This window comes from Aethalodelphis obliquidens, unplaced genomic scaffold (assembly GCF_003676395.1).
Source record: "Aethalodelphis obliquidens isolate GAN/ISIS:26980383/991018 unplaced genomic scaffold, ASM367639v1 scaffold14, whole genome shotgun sequence".
In the NCBI taxonomy this organism is placed as follows: domain Eukaryota; kingdom Metazoa; phylum Chordata; class Mammalia; order Artiodactyla; family Delphinidae; genus Aethalodelphis; species Aethalodelphis obliquidens.
Window position 1 is genome coordinate 19,447,331 of NW_020837958.1, and position 18,563 is coordinate 19,465,893.

An 18,563-nucleotide genomic window follows, 5' to 3' on the forward strand; every position below is an offset into this window, starting at 1 on the left:
TTGTAAGTATCTTTAAATTCTTACTTCATTTTAATAAAAATAAAATTAGAGCTTATAGAATATATGCCATGGCATCATCAAAAAATCTACAAACAATAAATGCTGGAGAGAGTGTGGAGAAAAGGGAACACTCTTGCACTGTCGGTGGAAATGTAAATTGATACAGCCACTATGGAGAACAGTATGGAGGTTCCTTAAAAAACTAAATATAGAACTACCATATGACCCAGCAATCCCACTACTGGGCATACACCCTGAGAAAACCATAATTCAAAAAGAGTCATGTATCACAATGGTCATTGCAGCTCTATTTACAATAGCCAGGACATGGAAGCAACCTAAGTGTCCATCAACAGATAAATGGATAAAGAAAATGTGACACATATATACAATGGAATATTACTCAGCCATAAAAAGGAACGAAATTGAGTTATTTGTAGTGAGGTGGATGGACCTAGAGTCTGTCATACAGAGTGAAGTAAGTCAGAAAGAGAAAGACAAATACCGTATGCTAACACATATATATGGAATCTAAAAAAAAAAATGTCATGAAGAACCTAGGGGTAAGACAGGAATAAAGACACAGACCTACTAGAGAATGGACTTGAGGATATGGGGAGGGGGAAGGGTAAGCTGTGACAAAGTGAGAGAGTGGCATGGACATATGTAAAATAGATAGCTAGGGGGAAGCAGCCGCATAGCACAGGGAGATCAGCTCGGTGCTTTGTGACCACCTAGAGGGGTGGGATAGGGAGGCTGGGAGGGAGGGAGACGCAAGAGGGAACAGATATGGGATCATATGTATATGTATAACTGATTCACTTTGTTATAAAGCAGAAGCTAACACACCACTGTAAAGAAATTATACTCCAATACAGATGTTAAAAAAAAAATGAGTGTTTCTACTATAAGTACAAGTTTATTACCCCATGTTTTTATTCCATCACTTATTAGCCTGTAAGTTTCATGAACACAAAGGCTCTATCTGATTTGCTCCCCATTCTACCTTCAGTACTTAGTAAAATGCCTGGTATATAGCAGCCTCATCCAAGATATTTTTTGAATAAATAAGCACAAAATGGAAAACCATTCTTTTCTGTTTTTCCCTTCTCCAAAGAATTACATTATCATCAATAAAGTTGTATTAAAATGGGCTGCTTTGAGCCTTAAAAATGGATTCATTATAGAGAACTCAATTTTTAATGGCATTTACAAAAATTGGGTTTTATCTACACGTACATGAAAATTCTCATTTTTAGTATATCATTTTTCATAGCCCTAATATGCATTTCACATCATAATCCTTCTGAAAATACTTATGTACCTATTCTACATCTTCAAATAATTTCTATCTAATACCACAGTGTTATTTCCCCAAGTTTATAGATTAGGGTTCTGAGACAGAAAAGTTAGCTTAATTTCTTAAAGGCAGATTCCTAATGATGCCTCAAATTCATGAACTTCCAAATTCTAGATTAGCATTGAAATTGCCACTGTACTCTTGAGGAAATTGCACAGCCTTCCTGAGCCTTAGTTTCTTCAGTTACCAGATGAGGCTTTTTGACTTCATGATCTCTAGGATGCCCTCTACCCCAAGTCCTCATTTTCAGCACAGAAAATTCTGGATTTTCTTATCAATTAAAAAAAAAATGTGACTTCTCACTGCTCTTCTTTCCAAAATGGGAGACAGAGTACACAGCTAGTTAAAGAATGACAGAAAGGATAAGGTGGAGACGTGTTAGTGAGTATGGAGTAGGAAGAAAGCAAGGGACAGAAGACAGGGTGAATGTGATGTCAGCCTGCTAGGATAAACGTTTTGGGGAAGAAAATCATGGAATATTTTATGCTCACATAACCTGCAAGATTTTACTCGTACTTTCCTACAGGAATATCAGTGGTAAGTTGGAAGGGCTTTGAGGCCTTGAGGTATGCAGCTTAAAAAATTAAAGACTTGGTCAACTCTTAATAACTAAATAGAATATAGTTTTATTAAATTGTTATAAAATAGTTGCTACATGACCTCTAAATCTCAATCTGAGTGAATTTATAATTAAGTTTTATTCCTTAAACTACGTATGATAATAAGATAGAGGAAACTAATATTATGTCCCTTTTACAAGCTATACAAATATTCCTTTTTTCTACATCTTTAGCTACTTAAAGTAACTTAATAGGAACTATTAAAAAAAATCTTATTACATTTGGTAAATAAAAATGATGTAGAGTTTCAGATGGTCCAACAAGATGAAGAATTTACCACTGGAATTCTGTTAAATAACTTCAGGAGTTATATTTTTGCCTTGAAAACTTTCATCATGGAACACAGCTGTGAAACAACTTTGGCTTCAGACAGAAAGGCTATAATAAAGCACCTCCTAGCTATACTTAGGTTCAAGAGGTTTATGGTGGTGAACAGCAGAAAAGATGAAATGTTTCAATAAGCCCCTCAGGCTGATTTAGTTAGCATTCACAAAGTGGAATAACCTATACATCACATACCCTTTGTTAGCTGGTTGTTTAGAATAGATGTATGAGTCACTGGATTTTATTTTAGCAGTTGGGCAATGCAATTCTCCTTTTGCCCAAAATATTAAAATGCAGAAATGTGAAACTAAGAGAGGTAATGTCATATCTTATACAGGATGCTTATCAACCACTGTAATGGACAGAGAAATTCTTCTGCTCTTGTCATTCCATGTTTCACCTTGGTAGGCACAAATGATAAATCACCTCATGCACAAAAATTTTCTATTATTAAACTAATCAGCAAACTACAGTATATTTTTAAAAATTGTGTGGGGGAGAGGTGTTGGAGGGGGGAAGCTTGCAAATCCAAAGAAAGGTGGCATAAGAGAAGGATAGGCAAGATTCTATCCTGCATGATTTCAAGTACAAATGAATCCCTCTGGGAGTTTGGGGGAATTCATATATATATCTATATCTATATCTATATCTATATCTATATCTATATCTATATCTATATCTATATATACACACATAGATGTGTGTGTGTGTGTGTATGTATGTGTGTACTTATATATATATATATATATTTTTTTTTTTTTTCTCTCAGACACTGTTCAGAATTAATGAGGGTACCTGCAACGATGCTGGCAAGCTGCTGGGTTCTGGTGATGGGGTAGATGCTGCGTGCCTGAACGATTGCTGAAGCGATTTTCTTGGCGTGCTTCTCCTCCCCGTATGTTCTCAGGATGGATGCAAGTGCCTGTTGATCTAAAGCGTTCACAACATCAGCTGCGGTGGGCATGTCAGGGTACCTACGCAGAAGAAGAGCCAATTACTTCACTGACGTCAGTTTTCATTGACAAGAGGTGAAACTTCAGAGTACTGAGACATAAAGTCAGGCACACACACATAGTCTAAGAGGTCTTATGAGGTTTTTAAAGTCACAGACTGAAATCTTACACAAATGAAATAGATTTTCCGTTTCAAATACCCATGATTATGGCAAGTGGGACTGTGTGTGACATTCATGAAGGTCAAGGGCAGCAGGAAGTTAAAATGCTTTACTAGCCTTTAACTCAGAAAGAAGTAATTATGGCTTATGAAGATGTCTCCTTAGAGGTCAGGAAGATGGCGGAAGAGTAACACACGGAGATCACCTTCCTCCCCACAGATACACCAGAAATACATCTACACGTGGAACAACTCCTACAGAACACCTACTGAACGTGGGCAGAAGACCTCAGACCTCCCAAAAGGCAAGAAAGTCCCCACGTACCTGGGTAGGGCAAAAGAAAAAACAATAAACAGAGACAAAAGAATAGGGACGGGACCTACACCAGTGGGAGGGAGCTGTGAAGGAGGAGAGGTTTCCACACACTGGGAAGCCCCTTCGCGGGCGGAGACTGCGGGTGGCGGAGGGGGGAAGCTTTGGAGCCGCAGAGGGGAGCCAGAATCAGGGGTGCGGAAAGCAAGTGGAGAGATTCCCGCACAGAGGATCGATGCCGACCGGCACTCACCAGCCCGAGAGGCTTGTTTGCTCACACGCTGGGGCGGGCGGGGCTGGGAGCTGAGGCTCGGGCTTCGGTTGGAGCGCAGGGAGAGGACTCGGGTTGGCGGCGTGAACACAGCCTGCAGTGGGTTAGTGCACCACAGCTAGCCGGGAGGGAATCCGGAGAAAAGTCTGGATCTGCCAAAGAGGCAAGAGACTTTTTCTTCCCTCTTGGTTTCCTGGTGCGCGAGGAGAGGAGATTAAGAGCGCTGCTTAAAGGACCTCCAGAGACGGGCGCGAGCTGCAGCTAACAGCGCGGACCCCAGAGACGGGCATGAGACGCTAAGACCGCTGCTGCTGCCACCAAGAAGCCTGTGTGCGAGCACAGGTCACTATCCACACCCCCCTTCCGGGGAGCCTGTGCAGCCCGCCACTGCCAGGGTCCCGGGATCCTGGGACAACTTCCACGGAAGAACGCACGGCGCGCCTCTGCCACCGCAGGCTCGCACCGCACTCCATGCCCCTCCTTCTCTGCAGCCTGAGTGAGCCAGAGTGCCCGAAGAAGCTGCTCCTTTAACCCCGTCCTGTCTGAGCGAAGAACAGATGCCCTCCAGCGACCTACACGCAGAGGCGGGGCCAAATCCGAAGCTGAGCCCCAGGAGCAGTGAGAACAAAGAAGAGAAAGGGAAATCTCTCCCAGCAGCCTCAGAAGCAGCGGATTAAAGCTCCACAATCAACTTGATGTACCCTGCATCTGTGGAATACATGAATAGACAACGAATCATCCCAAATTGAGGAGGTGGACTTTGAGAGCAAGATTTATTATTTTTTCCCCTTTTCCTCTTCTGGTGAGTGTGTATGTGTATGCTTCTGTGTGAGATTTTGTCTGTATAGCTTTGCTTCCACCATTTGTCCTAGGGTTCTATCCGTCTGGTTTTTTTTAAATTTTTTTCTTAATAATTATTTTTTATTTTAATAACTTTATTTTATCTTCTTTCTTTCTTTCTTTCTTTCCTTCCTTCCCTCCTTCCTCCCTCCCTCTCTCCTTTCTTTCTTCCTTCCTTCCTTCCTTTCTTTCTACTTTTTCTCCCTTTTATTCGGAGCCGTGTGGATGAAACACTCTTAGTGCTGCAGCCAGGAGTCAGTGCTGTGCCTCTGAGGTGGGAAAGCCAACTTCAGGACACTGGTCCACAAGAGACCTCCCAGCTCCACATAATATCAAACGGCGAAAATCTCCCAGAGATCTCCATCTCAACACCAGCACCCAGCTTCACTCAACGAGCAGCAAGCTACAGTGTTGGACACCCTATGCCAACAACTAGCAAGAAAGGAACACAACCCCACCCATTAGCAGAGAGGCTGCCTAAAATCATAATAAGTCCACAGACACCCCAAAACACACCACCAGACGTGGACCTGCCCACCAGAAAGACAAGATCCAGCCTCATCCACCAGAACACAGGCACTAGTCCCCTCCACCAGGAAGCCTACACAACGCACTGAAGCAACTTTAGCCACTGGGGACAGACACCAAAAACAACGTGAACTACAAACCTGCAGCCTGCAAAATGGAGACCCCAAACACAGTAAGATAAGCAAAATGAGAAGACAGAAAAACACACAGCAGATGAAGGAGCAAGATAAAAACCCACCAGACCTAACAAATGAAGGGGAAATAGGGAGTCTACCTGAAAAAGAATTTAGAATAATGATAGTAAAGATGATCCAAAATCTTGGAAATAGAATAGACAAAATGTAAGAAACATTTAACAAGGACCTAGAAGAACTAAAGATGAAACAACCAACGATGAACAACACAATAAATGAAATTAAAAATACTCCAGATGGGATCAATAGCAGAATAACTGAGGCAGAAGAATGTATAAGTGACCTGGAAGATAAAATAGTGGAAATAACTACTGCAGAGCAGAATAAAGAAAAAGAATGAAAAGAACTGAGGACAGTCTCAGAGACCCCTGGGACAACATTAAATGCACCAACATTAGAATTATAGGGGTTCCAGAAGAAGAAGAGAAAAAGAAAGGGACTGATAAAATATTTGAAGAGATTATAGTTGAAAACTTCCCTAATATGGGAAAGGAAATAGTTAATCAAGTCCAGGAAGCACAGAGAGTCCCATACAGGATAAATCCAAGGAGAAATACGCCAAGACACGTATTAATCAAACTGTCAAAAATTAAATACAAAGAAAACATATTAAAAGCAGCAAGGGAAAAACAACAAATAACACACAAGGAAATCCCCATAAGATAAACAGCTGATCTTTCAGCAGAAACTCTGCAAGCCAGAAGGGACTGGCAGGACATATTTAAAGTGATGAAGGAGAAAAACCTGCAACCAAGATTACTCTACCCAGCAAGGATCTCATTTAGATTTGATAGAGAAATTAAAATCTTTACAGACAAGCAAAAGCTGAGAGAGTTCAGCACCAAGAAACCAGCTTTACAACAAATGCTAAAGGAACTTCTCTAGGCAAGAAACACAAGAGAAGGAAAAGACCTACAATAATGAACAGAAAACAATTAAGAAAACGGGAATAGGAACATACATATCAATAATTACCTTAAATGTAAATGGACTAAATGCTCCCACCAAAAGACACAGATTGGCTGAATGGATACAAAAACAAGACCCATATATATGCTGTCTACAGGAGACCCACTTAAGACCTACAGACACATACAGACTGAAAGTAAGGGGACGGAAAAAGATATTCCATGCAAATGGAAACCAAAAGAAAGCTGGAGTAGCAATTCTCATATCAGACAAAATAGACTTTAAAATAAGGACTATTAGAAGAGACAAAGAAGGACACTGCATAATGATCAAGGGATCGATCCAGGAAGAAGATATAACAATTGTAAATATTTATGCACCCAACATAGGAGCACCTCAATACATAAGGCAGATGCTAACAGCCATAAAAGGGGAAATTGACAGTAACACATTCATAGTAGGGGACTTTAACACCTGACTTTCACTAATGGACAGATCATCCAAAATGAAAATAAATAAGGAAACACAAGCTTTAAATGATACATTAAACAAGATGAACTTAATTGATATTTATAGGCCATTCCATCCAAAAACAACAGAATACACATTTTTCTCAAGTGCTCATGGAACATTCTCCAGGATAGATCATATCCTGGGTCACATATCAAGCCTTGGTAAATGTAAGAAAATTGAAATTTTGTCAAGTATCTTTTTCAAGCACAACGTTATGAGACTAGATATCAATTACAGGAAAAGATCTGTAAAAAATACAAACACATGGAGGCTAAACAATACACTACTTAATAATGAAGTGATCACTGAAGAAATCAAACAGGAAATAAAAAAATACCTAGAAACAAATGAAAGTGGAGACACGACGATCCAAAACCTATGGGATGCAGCAAAAGCAGTTCTAAGAGGGAAGTTTATAGCAATACAATCCTACCTTAAGAAACAGGAAACATCTCGAATAAACAACCCAACCTTGCACCTAAAGCCATTAGAGAAAGAAGAACAAAAAACCCCCAAAGTTAGCAGAAGGAAAGAAATCATAAAAATCAGATCAGAAATAAATGAAAAAGAAATGAAGGAAATGATAGCAAACATCAATAAAACTAAAAGCTGGTTCTTTGAGAAGATAAACAAAATTGATAAACCATTAGCCAGACTCATCAAGAAAAAAAGGGAGAAGACTCAAATCAATAGAATTAGAAATGAAAAAGGAGAAGTAACAACTGACACTGCAGAAATACAAACGATCATGAGAGATTACTACAAGCAACTCTATGCCAATAAAATGGACAACCTGGAAGAAATGGACAAATTCTTAGAAATGCACAACCTGCCAAGACTGAATCAGGAAGAAATAGATAATATGAACAGACCAATCACAAGCACTGAAATTGAAACTATGATTAAAATTCTTCCAACAAACAAAAGCCCAGGACCAGATGGCTTCACAGGCGAATTCTATCAAACATTTAGAGAAGAGCTAACACCTATCCTTCTCAAACTCTTCCAAAATATAGCAGAGGGAGGACACTACCAAACTCATTCTACAAGGCCACCATCACCCTGATATCAAAACCAGACAAGGATGTCACAAAGAAAGAAAACTACAGGCCAATATCACTGATGAACATAGATGCAAAAATCCTCAACAAAATACAAGCAAACAGAATCCAACAGCACATTAAAATGATCATACACCATGATCAAGTGGGGTTTACTCCAGGAATGCAAAGATTCTTCAATATATGCAAATCAATTAACGTGATACACCATATTAACAAATTGAAGGAGAAAAACCATATGATCATCTCAATAGATGCAGAGAAAGCTTTCGACAAAATTCAACACCCATTTATGATAAAAACCCTGCAGAAAGTAGGCATAGAGGGAACTTTCCTCAACATAATAAAGGCCATATATGACAAACCCACAGCCAACATCGTCCTCAATGGTGAAAAACTGAAAGCATTTCCACTAAGATCAGGAAAAAGACAAGGTTGCCCACTCTCACCACTATTATTCAACATAGTTTTGGAAGTTTTAGCCACAGCAATCAGAGAAGAAAAGGAAATAAAAGGAATCCAAACCGGAAAAGAAGAAGTAAAGCTGTCACTGTTTGCAGATGACATGATACTATACATAGAGAATCCTAAAGATGCTACCAGAAAACTACTAGAGCTAATCAATGAATTTGGTAAAGTAGCAGGATACAAAATTAATGCACAGAAATGTCTCGCATTCCTATACACTAATGATGAAAAATCTGAAAGTGAAATCAAGAAAACACTCCCATTTACCACTGCAACAAAAAGAATAAAATATCTAGGAATAAACCTACATAAGGAGATGCAGAAAATTATAAGACACTGATGAAAGAAATTAAAGATGATACAAACAGATGGAGAGAGATACCATGTTCTTGGATTGGAAGAATCAACATTGTGAAAATGACTCTACTACCCAAAGCAATCTACAGATTCAGTGCAATCCCTATCAAATTACCACTGGCATTTTTCACAGAACTAGAACAAAAAATTTCACAATTTGTATGGAAACACAAAAGACCCCGAATAGCCAAAGCAATCTTGAGAAAGAAAAACGGAGCTGGAGGAATCAGGCTCCCTGACTTCAGACTATACTGCAAAGCTACAGTAATTAAGACAGTATGGTACAGGCACAAAAACAGAAAAATAGATCAATGGAACAGGATAGAAAGCCCAGAGATAAACCCATGCACATATGGTCACCTTATCTTTGATAAAGGAGGCAGGAATGTACAGTGCAGAAAGGACAGCCTCTTCAATAAGTGGTGCTGGGAAAACTGGACAGGTACATGTAAAAGTATGAGATTAGATCGCTCCCTAATACCATACACAAAAATAAGCTCAAAATGGATTAATGACCTAAATGTAAGGCCAGAAACTATCAAACTCTTAGTGGAAAACATAGGCAGAACACTCTATGACATAAATCACAGCAAGACCCTTTTTGACCCACCTCCTAGAGAAATGGAAATAAAAACAAAAATAAACAAATGGGACCTAATAAAACTTAAACTTTTGCACAGCAAAGGAAACCATAAAAAAGACCAAAAGACTACCCTCAGAATGGGAGAAAATATTTGCAAATGAAGCAACTGACAAAGGATTAATCTCCAAAATTTGTAAGCAGCTCATGCAGCTCAATAACAAAAAAACAAACAATCCAATCCAAAAATGGGCAGAAGACCTAAATAGACATTTCTCCAAAGTAGATATACAGACTGCCAACAAACACATGAAAGAATGCTCAACATCATTAATCATTAGAGAAATCAAAACTACAATGAGATATAATCTCACACCAGTCAGAATGGCCATCATCAAAAAATCTAGAAACAATAAATGCTGGAGAGGGTGTGGGGAAAAGGGAACACTCTTGCACTGCTGATGGGAATGTCAATTGGTACAGCCAGTATGGAGAACAGTATGGAGGTTCCTTTAAAAACTACAAGTAGAACTACCATATGACCCAGCAATCCCACTACTGGGTATATACCCTGAGAAAACCATAATTCAAAAAGAGTCATATACCAAAATGTTCATTGCAGCTCTATTTACAATAGCCTGGAGATGGAAACAACTTAAGTGTCCATCATCAGATGAATGGATAAAGAAGATGTGGCACATATATACAATGGAATATTACTCAGCCATAAAAAGAAACGAAATTGAGCTATTTGTAATGAGGTGGATGGACCTAGAGTCTGTCATACAGAGTGAAGTAAGTCAGAAAGAGAAAGACAAATACCGTATGCTAACACATATATATGGAATTTAAGAAAAAAAAATGTCATGAAGAACCTAGGGGTAAGACAGGAATAAAGACACAGACCTACTAGAGAATGGACTTGAGGATATGGGGAGGGGGAACGGTAAGCTGTGACAAAGCGAGAAAGTTGCATGGACATATATACACTACCAAATGTAAGGTAGATATCTAGTGGGAATCAGCCGCATAGCACAGGGATATCAGCTGGGTGCTTTGTGACCACCTAGAGTGGAGGGATAGGGAAGGTGGGAGGGAGGGAGAGGCAAGAGGGAAGAGATAAGGGAACATATGTATATGTATAACTGATTCACTTTGTTATAAAGCAGAAACTAACACACCATTGCAAAGCAATTATACTCCAATAAAGATGTAAAAGAAAAAAAAAAAAGATTTGTCCTAAACTAAAATAATGGAAAATATTTTGGATTTAGTTTGTTCAAATTTAAATTACTGCTTGATTTTTTTTTTTTTTTCAGTATAGAAGATACAAGGCTTACTGACTGATATTTAAATGAGCCTAGATCTCAGGAACTTAACTAAATCTAATACTGTAAAGTAAGCAACTATTTATATGGGGGTACAAATTAAATTTAGAAAGTCTAAAAAGGAAGATACTGCTGGTCAGTTTCCCTCACAAAAACTTGAACAACCTTAATAGTAATAACATGTATTATTTCAAGTTGTTAACAATATGAGCTTATACACCCATGACAAAAGTCACCATGGGGTAAAATCTGGTAATTAACAAACAATATTAAACAGGCCTAGATGGTAATTTCATGTGGAGGAGACAAAGCAATACCAACCTCTGGTTAAATAGAATAAATTATAGTAACAGGAAATAGCATTCACTTTGTCAGGCCATTCCAATTTACCTTAATTTAGGGAAATGCGTCAAGGAATTTTAAGTGATGAGCTAACTGAGATCTTAATTATCAGAAAGATAGCCTTGCTAATAGTCCAATTCTCTCTCCTGTAGTTAATATGTTGGATTGATTGTTGGTACCATACTGTAATGACTTTAAGTAACAAGGATATGGTAGCTTTAAGACCTGACCATCAATCAGAGTGGTGTCGCCAAGGAATACCTGAATCCATCCTTAAAAATACTACATTGCACCTTGTTAACATGTCTAGTACCACCAGGAAAATAATTTTGTTGTTGTCCTTGGCTTGTCCCCTATTTCGCCATGACCTCCATCTCTCTCTCTCTCTCTCTCTCTCTCTCTCTCTCTCTCTCTCTCTCTCCTTGTGTGTGTGTGTGTGTGTGTGTGTGTGTGTGTGTGTAACCTTGTTTTCTAGATCCTGTGATTCTTTTTTTTTCTTTTTGGCTGCCATGGTACTCCCAGATCAATGAACTTCCTATAAGGTAGCCTATTTCCATCTCAACAGGCTTTGCTCCTTCAATAACAGCTTTAAGGATGAAGATTTGGTCTATAGAGTTAGATCAACCTCGATCAGAATCATAGCCTTGCTACTCATATTGTGTAAGCTTTTGAACCTATTGGAGCCTCAATTTCTAACCTGTAAGTAACAATGCTTACCTCACAGAATTGTTGAGAGAATTAAGGGTCCACACAATTATAAACTAGATAGTATAATGCCTGGAACAGAGAAATTCAATGAATGTCACTGTCCTTTAGATCTTGTCCATTCCTAGATTTGCCAAACATCATTCTTGGTCTAACTGAAAAATCCCTGTTAGATCTTACCTAGCTGTTAATTCAACTGCTCAAACCACAAAGCATCAGAATGAAACTTGTTAGTGATGGTAAATTCAGACTCATAGAATATATGTACAGTTCTACCAGGACAATTCTAAGATTAGTATGGATGTACTCAGCAGTTTTTTTTTTAATACCTTTCTAGTTTTAAGTAAAATTAAAAGAGCATTTTGCTCAAATACAGTTCAGTGGATAATAGGCATAATTTTATTTTACTCATGTTCACATAGAATAGTAGTGTACTGGGTTAGCCAAAAAGTTCCTTCGGTTTTTAAATAAAAATAAAACACATTTTTCATTTTCACCAAGAATGTTATTGAAGAACGTATTCACCGTTTTGTTCCACTACCTTCTGCCATTTTTCTTCATAATTCCATCTTCCCAAAACTTTTAAAATGAGTTTATTTATTTATTTGCGGTACGCAGGCCTCTCACTGTGCTCCCGTTGCGGAGCACAGGCTCTGGACTCGCAGGCTCAGCAGCCATGGCTCATGGGCCCAGCCGCTTCGCGGCATGTGGGATCCTCCCGAACCAGGGCACGAACCCGTGTCCCCTGCATCGGCAGGTGGACTCTCAACCACTGCGCCACCAGGGAAGTCCTCTCAAAACTTTATCTTTTTGAGCAAAGAACTGTTCCTGGTGCCTTTTACAGTCTTCCAGGGCGTTGAATTTTTTTGCCTTAAGAGAATTTTGTAAAGACTGAAATAAATGGAAATCTGAAGGGTCAATGTCTGGTGAATACGGCAGATGAATCAGAACTTCCCAGCCAAGCTGTAACAGTTTTTGCCTGGTCATCAAAGAAACATGCGGTCTTGTGTTATCCTGCTGGAAGATTATGCATTTTCTGTTGACTAATTCCGGACACTTTTTGTCAAGTGCTGCTTTCAGTTGGTCTAATTGGGAGCAGTACTTGTTGGAATTAATCGTTTGGTTTTCTGGAAGGAGCTCATAATAAGGCCTCCCTTCCAATCCCACCATATATCACCTTCTTTGGATGAAAACCAGCGTTTGGTGTGGTTGGTGGTGGTTCATTTCACTTGCCCCACAATCTCTTCCATTCCACATTATTGTACAGTATCCACTTTTCATCATCTGTCACAATTTGTTTTAAGAATGGAAGTTTTTGTTAGTTTCAGTAGAGAATCGCATGCAGAAATACTGTCAAGAAGGTTTTTTTCCGCTAACTTATGTGGAACACAAACATCAAAGCGATTAACATAACCAAGCTGGTGCAAATGATTTTCAACGCTTGATTTGGATATTTTGAGTCTGTCGGCTATCTCCTGCGTGGTATAACATTGACAGTTCACAACTACTGTCTCAGTTTGATCGCTATCATCTTCAACTGGTCTACCTGACCATGGAGCATTGTCCAACGAGCAATCTCCAGCACATAACTTCACAAACCACTTTCGACACGTTTGATCAGTCACAGCACCATACACTGCACTAATCTTTTTTTTGCATTTCAGTTGTGCTTTTACCTTTCTTGAAATAATAAAGCATAATATGCTGAAAATGTTGGTTTTTTCCTTCCATCTTCAATATTAGATGGCTACACAAAAATTCACCAATTTTGATAAGTTTTTTTTTAATGCATGGTAATTTGACAGCTGTCACAATACAATCTAACAAAATTGTTTCAAATGAAGTGAAAGACAACTAAGGGCTACTAGAGCCATCTTACGGAAGAAAATGAACAAACTTTTTTGGCCAACCCAAGTTTCCATAGGGCTACAAGGCAAAAGGGGCAATACTCTGGAAAACTGATAGGCTGTTAGGAGGCTTCAGAATATGCATTCAAATAGTGAAGAAGCCAACATACAAAATCTGCCCCTTCAAATTAAAAGTTAAGAGATCTTGTCAGTCCTCCAGAGATCACCAACTTACAAATGACTAAACTCAGGAGAGAAAGAAAATATTAACATAATTTATTGCATAAATATTACCATAATTTATGACAATTCATTATTACCTTCTAGTGAAGAATACAATTGACAAAAGAGCTAGACCTGCAAGTCCTTGAAGCTGGGAACTTCTTTCTGCTATATGAAAACTTATTATGATCTGAAAGCTATTGTTGAACTTGGGGTAGTACAGAATTAACTATTCTGTAAGATTCCAGTGTTAAATGGCAACATGTTAAGAAAGCCTCTTGCATCCATCTTCATCACAGGGAAATATCAGCTTCCAGGATCTGACTGGCCAAATTTATTGGCTTGGACTCCCTCTTCCCATAATACCACTTAGATTAGCATTAAACATATTTGCATCTCCAACTTTCCCTTGTCTATGAATTCATGTGGACCAACTCCTCCTTTCTGAATGCCATGAACTTTCTTCAGATATGTTAACATCTCTGATTAGTTTACAGCCTATGCTATCTACCTGGAAGCCATCCAGCTTTTCAAGATACATTTGCTCAATACTATTATTATCCATTACATATTGACTTAGAGTTTAATTCTCAAGGGCTTATTTTCATGTTCTTAGGGGAGAACCTCAGGAACCCTCATTTATAAACTACAGTTTGATGATGTCTCTACATTAACAATATGGAGATTTATTACTATTAACTAGAAGCTTTGTTCACTGTATTTCAGAAGGCATCCTTAGTAAGACATAGGAACAGCAGAAATTTGCTTTACATTTTATTACCTCTGCACAACAACCTCAATCTCCAAACATGAGAAGATATTTGACCTCTACGATTAGTCATTGGGCTTTAAAAGATTTTTGTTTTCTTTTATGACATTCTTCACTCCATGAATGCCAATTTGTGCACATGAAGGTATAAGACTTAGAACAAAAAGGTTCCAACAAGATGAGTCACACTCTAAGTTAACAGGTCATATCAAAACATGGGGAAAGTCTATATGTGAATAATTACCATGAGACAAAGAAGTTTGTGGGAAAAAAAGTCAAAGTCAACTCAACATTAAATTGTTGACTTAAATTGGACATTAAATTTCTCATATAAAGATCCTTCTGACAGATTGGAAGAAATGTTGGAAAATACATTTGTTTCAGTAGAAATGTTTGTGCAGGTCTAGAATTGCAGATTAGTAACAGAATAGCTTACAAATTTAGATAGAAGACTAATGTTCTTTTAGAAAGTAAGCTTCCCAAATGTAGGGGCCATGATAAATAATTTGGTGGAGGGGGTGCATAAAATGAGAAAAACATGCTTAAGCTTTGTTTTGTAGGTACAGGCTATTCAGTTCCTGGGCCAGTGTTGTGCATAGAGACAAGTGCTAATCTAAGCTTTTAAAATTAATTTATATTCAAAAGAAATTATCCTATACTTTCCTAGAATGTGACCCTCTTTGTGTTATTTAATATATGTTACCTATTTAAATGATGGAGAATGTATTTCCAAGGTGGTAAGGAATGAAGAGGAGGTGTAAAGCTGTCTTACACATAGTACTGTGTCTGATTTAGTACCATAAATTTTAGTTTCTCTGGAGAAGGCTGAATCCAAGTGACTGTACAAGAAACAGGACACAACACACAATTGCTGACCTCTAGGATCTTGCCTTTTATGCAGTATTCAAAAGAATATGCATTAAATATAGTTCCTTTTACTTTTCACAAAAGGCATAGTTGGGCCTGCACCAAAATGAAACCATTGCTTCAGTATCATATTAATATTGTTAGTAGTCTAAAAGATCACACTGTATCTGTAAAAAAGAAAATCAGTATTAAAGTTATCCTCTTCACTACTCTGTGTAAAGACTGCAATGATTTTTCTTTTAGAATCCCAAATCTAGAGAAAGACTAAAGTCTATAATGAGTAGCAAACAAAACTGATTTATTATGTATGGATAGTGTTAGGTGTGGGCGTGTGATGGGAATTCTACAGTCTTAAAAAGAAATTAAATTCAGAGTGTTTTTGAGAAATTGATTTCTTGTTATGAGGAGAAATGCTTTATCAATACTCACCTGCCACCATCCATTCTCATGTCCAAGGGGCCATCCTTCCGAAGGGAAAAACCTCTTTCAGGGGCATCAAGTTGCATGGAGGAACACCCAAGATCCAAAAGAACTCCATCTAAAGTCCCTGGTTGCACTCCAGCTTTCATTAGTAAGGCTTCTGCCTGGCTGAACTGGCCCAGGATGGCTCGGATCTGTTTACTGGGGATAAACCCAGGAGATGGAAAAAACACTTATGTCATATTAAAGTCTTTCTTAAGGTCTAGGATCAATGAAAGGGAGCACATTCTATTATTAGCTTATTTAACCAATATATGTTTACTAAGTGCCAACCACATGCTTTGTACTATATAAGGACATACAGATATGGAAACTCTATATCTTTGGTTTCAACACCAGAGGTGGTTTGACATAATTTTTTTTTTTTTTTTTTGCGGTACGCAGGCCTCTCACTGTTGTGGCCTCTCCCGTTGCGGAGCACAGGCTCTGGACACGCAGGCTCAGCGGCTATGGCTCACGGGCCCAGCCGCTCTGTGGCATGTGGGATCTTCCCGGACCGGGGCACGAACCCACGTGCCCTGCATCGGCAGGCGGACTCTCAACCACTGCACCACCAGGGAAGCCCGGTTTGACATAATTTTATTCTTGCTAATAAACACAATTTATTTTATACTTTGTGAAGGTATATAAGTTTATGAATTAGAAAAATTTCCTGGTCAGACCCGTCCTTTTATTTATTTTTTTCTGAAAAAAAAATTCATATATCTCTGGGCTGGGAAAAGAAACATATGCCATTCTATCAAAAGAATAAACACCTGTGCACTGTTGATGGGAGTGTAAACTGGTATAGCCACTATGGAAAACAGTATAGCGGTTCTTCAAAAAATTAAAAATAGAACTACCATATCATCTAGCAATTCCTCTTCTGGGAATATATCCAAAAGAAATAAAAACACTATGTTGAAGCAATATCAGCACACTCATGTTCATAACAGCATTATTTACAACAGTCAAGACATGAAAACAACCTAAGTGTCTGTCAATGGATGAATGGATAAAGAACTTAAGATGTGTATATATATATATTATTCAGCCATAAAAAAGAAGAAAATCTTGCCATTTGTGACAACATGGATGGACCCTGAGAGCATTATGCTAAGTCAGACAGAGAAAGACAAATACTGTATGATCTCATTTATATGTGAAATCTTGAGATTGAAAGAGAGAGAGAGAGAGAGGGGGAGGGAGAGAGAGAGAGAGCAAGAGAGAGAGCAAGAGAGAGAGAGAGAGAGAGAGAGAGAAAACCATGCTTGTAAAAAAAGAGATGAGATTTGTGGTTACCGGAGGTGGGGGATGAGGTAAGGGGAATTGAATGAAGGTGGTCAAAAGGTACAAACTTCCAGACAAATAAGACAAATAAGTACTAGGGGTGTAATGTACAACACGATGACTATAGTTAACACTACTGTGTGGTATTTATGAAAGTTGTTAAGAGAATAAATCCTAAGAGCTCTCATCACAAGGAAAATAATCCCTTTCTCTTTTGTGTTTATATGAGATGATGGCTGTTAACTAAACATTGTTGTAATCATTTCATAATATATGTAAGTCAAATCATTATGCTGGACACAAACTTGTACAGTGTTATATGTCAATTATTATCTCAATAAAACTGGAAAAAAATTTAACTTTTAACTAGTAAACCAATTTAAATATCTTTTTTCTTTCTGTTTTATTACTTATTATATGTCAAAACATCTTCAAGCCAACCATTTTAGCTTTCTCCATATTCTTCACATAATTCAGGATAGGGGTGCTCTGCAGCTGCACACTTGAAGAATGAAACTATGCCTAAAATAAACGTCTTCTTACAGAAGCAATGTTTTAGCTCTCAGCAGGGATTCCGAAGTGAATGGAGCATTCAGAATTAACACAGGCAAGGAGTTGGGATCACCTTACAGCTATATTAATTCTCCTTCCTACACAAAGTGAGATGCTGCCTTCAGGGTTCTTCAGAAGCCCTAGGGCAACTGGCATGCATTTTGGAAGGGGAATGAGAAGAGAAAAATTGGGCAACACTCTAAGACCTCATTCCCTCCATCTACAGGTGTATGGAGTGAGGGTGGATTTCAACAGTGTTGGGGAATTCATATCTATGATATTTACTTATGTGTTATGTTGTTTAAGGAGAATTTCACAGCTCATTGGTAATTTTTTCTCAAATTCCAGTGGTGAAAGTGATTTTCAGATTCACTCACCAAATATTCACTAAATATCTGCTATGTGTCAGGCATTATGCTATTCTAAGGTATAAACAGATTAATAAATCATGGCTTTCTGAGCTTTGAGCTGAGAGAAAGGTATATAAATAAACTGCTTGCAAAACAATCTCATGAGTGCTAATAGTAGAGAGACAAATTGCTATGTCTGTATTTGGAAAATATAAAATGAATATTAATACTAGCATTGAAAACAGAAATAGTAGAATCTTGGGATTTGAAGGCAACTCACAAATCATTTGTTTCAATTATTTAATTGATGTTTGAATCTTTTCCCTTTCCACCATCACTGCTGGGGGGCAGGGTGGGGAGGAGACTCATTGTTTTAATCAT

The 18,563-nt window shown here is 38.2% G+C and overlaps 1 protein-coding gene across 6 annotated transcripts in view; it reads right to left on the reverse strand.

The window, feature by feature from the left end:
• Positions 1-18,563, reverse strand: part of METTL15 (methyltransferase 15, mitochondrial 12S rRNA N4-cytidine) — a 247,913-nt gene that overhangs the window by 86,777 nt on the left and 142,573 nt on the right. For 5 of the 6 annotated variants that reach the window (XM_027115136.1, XM_027115134.1, XM_027115135.1 and 2 more), the window contains 2 exons: positions 15,961-16,152; positions 3,100-3,278 (listed from right to left, as the gene is read on the reverse strand). In XM_027115136.1, the coding sequence (XP_026970937.1) occupies positions 3,100-3,278; positions 15,961-16,152 (371 nt within the window). The remainder of the gene's footprint in view (positions 1-3,099; positions 3,279-15,960; positions 16,153-18,563) is intronic. The other variant, XM_027115137.1, reaches the window with a different exon arrangement.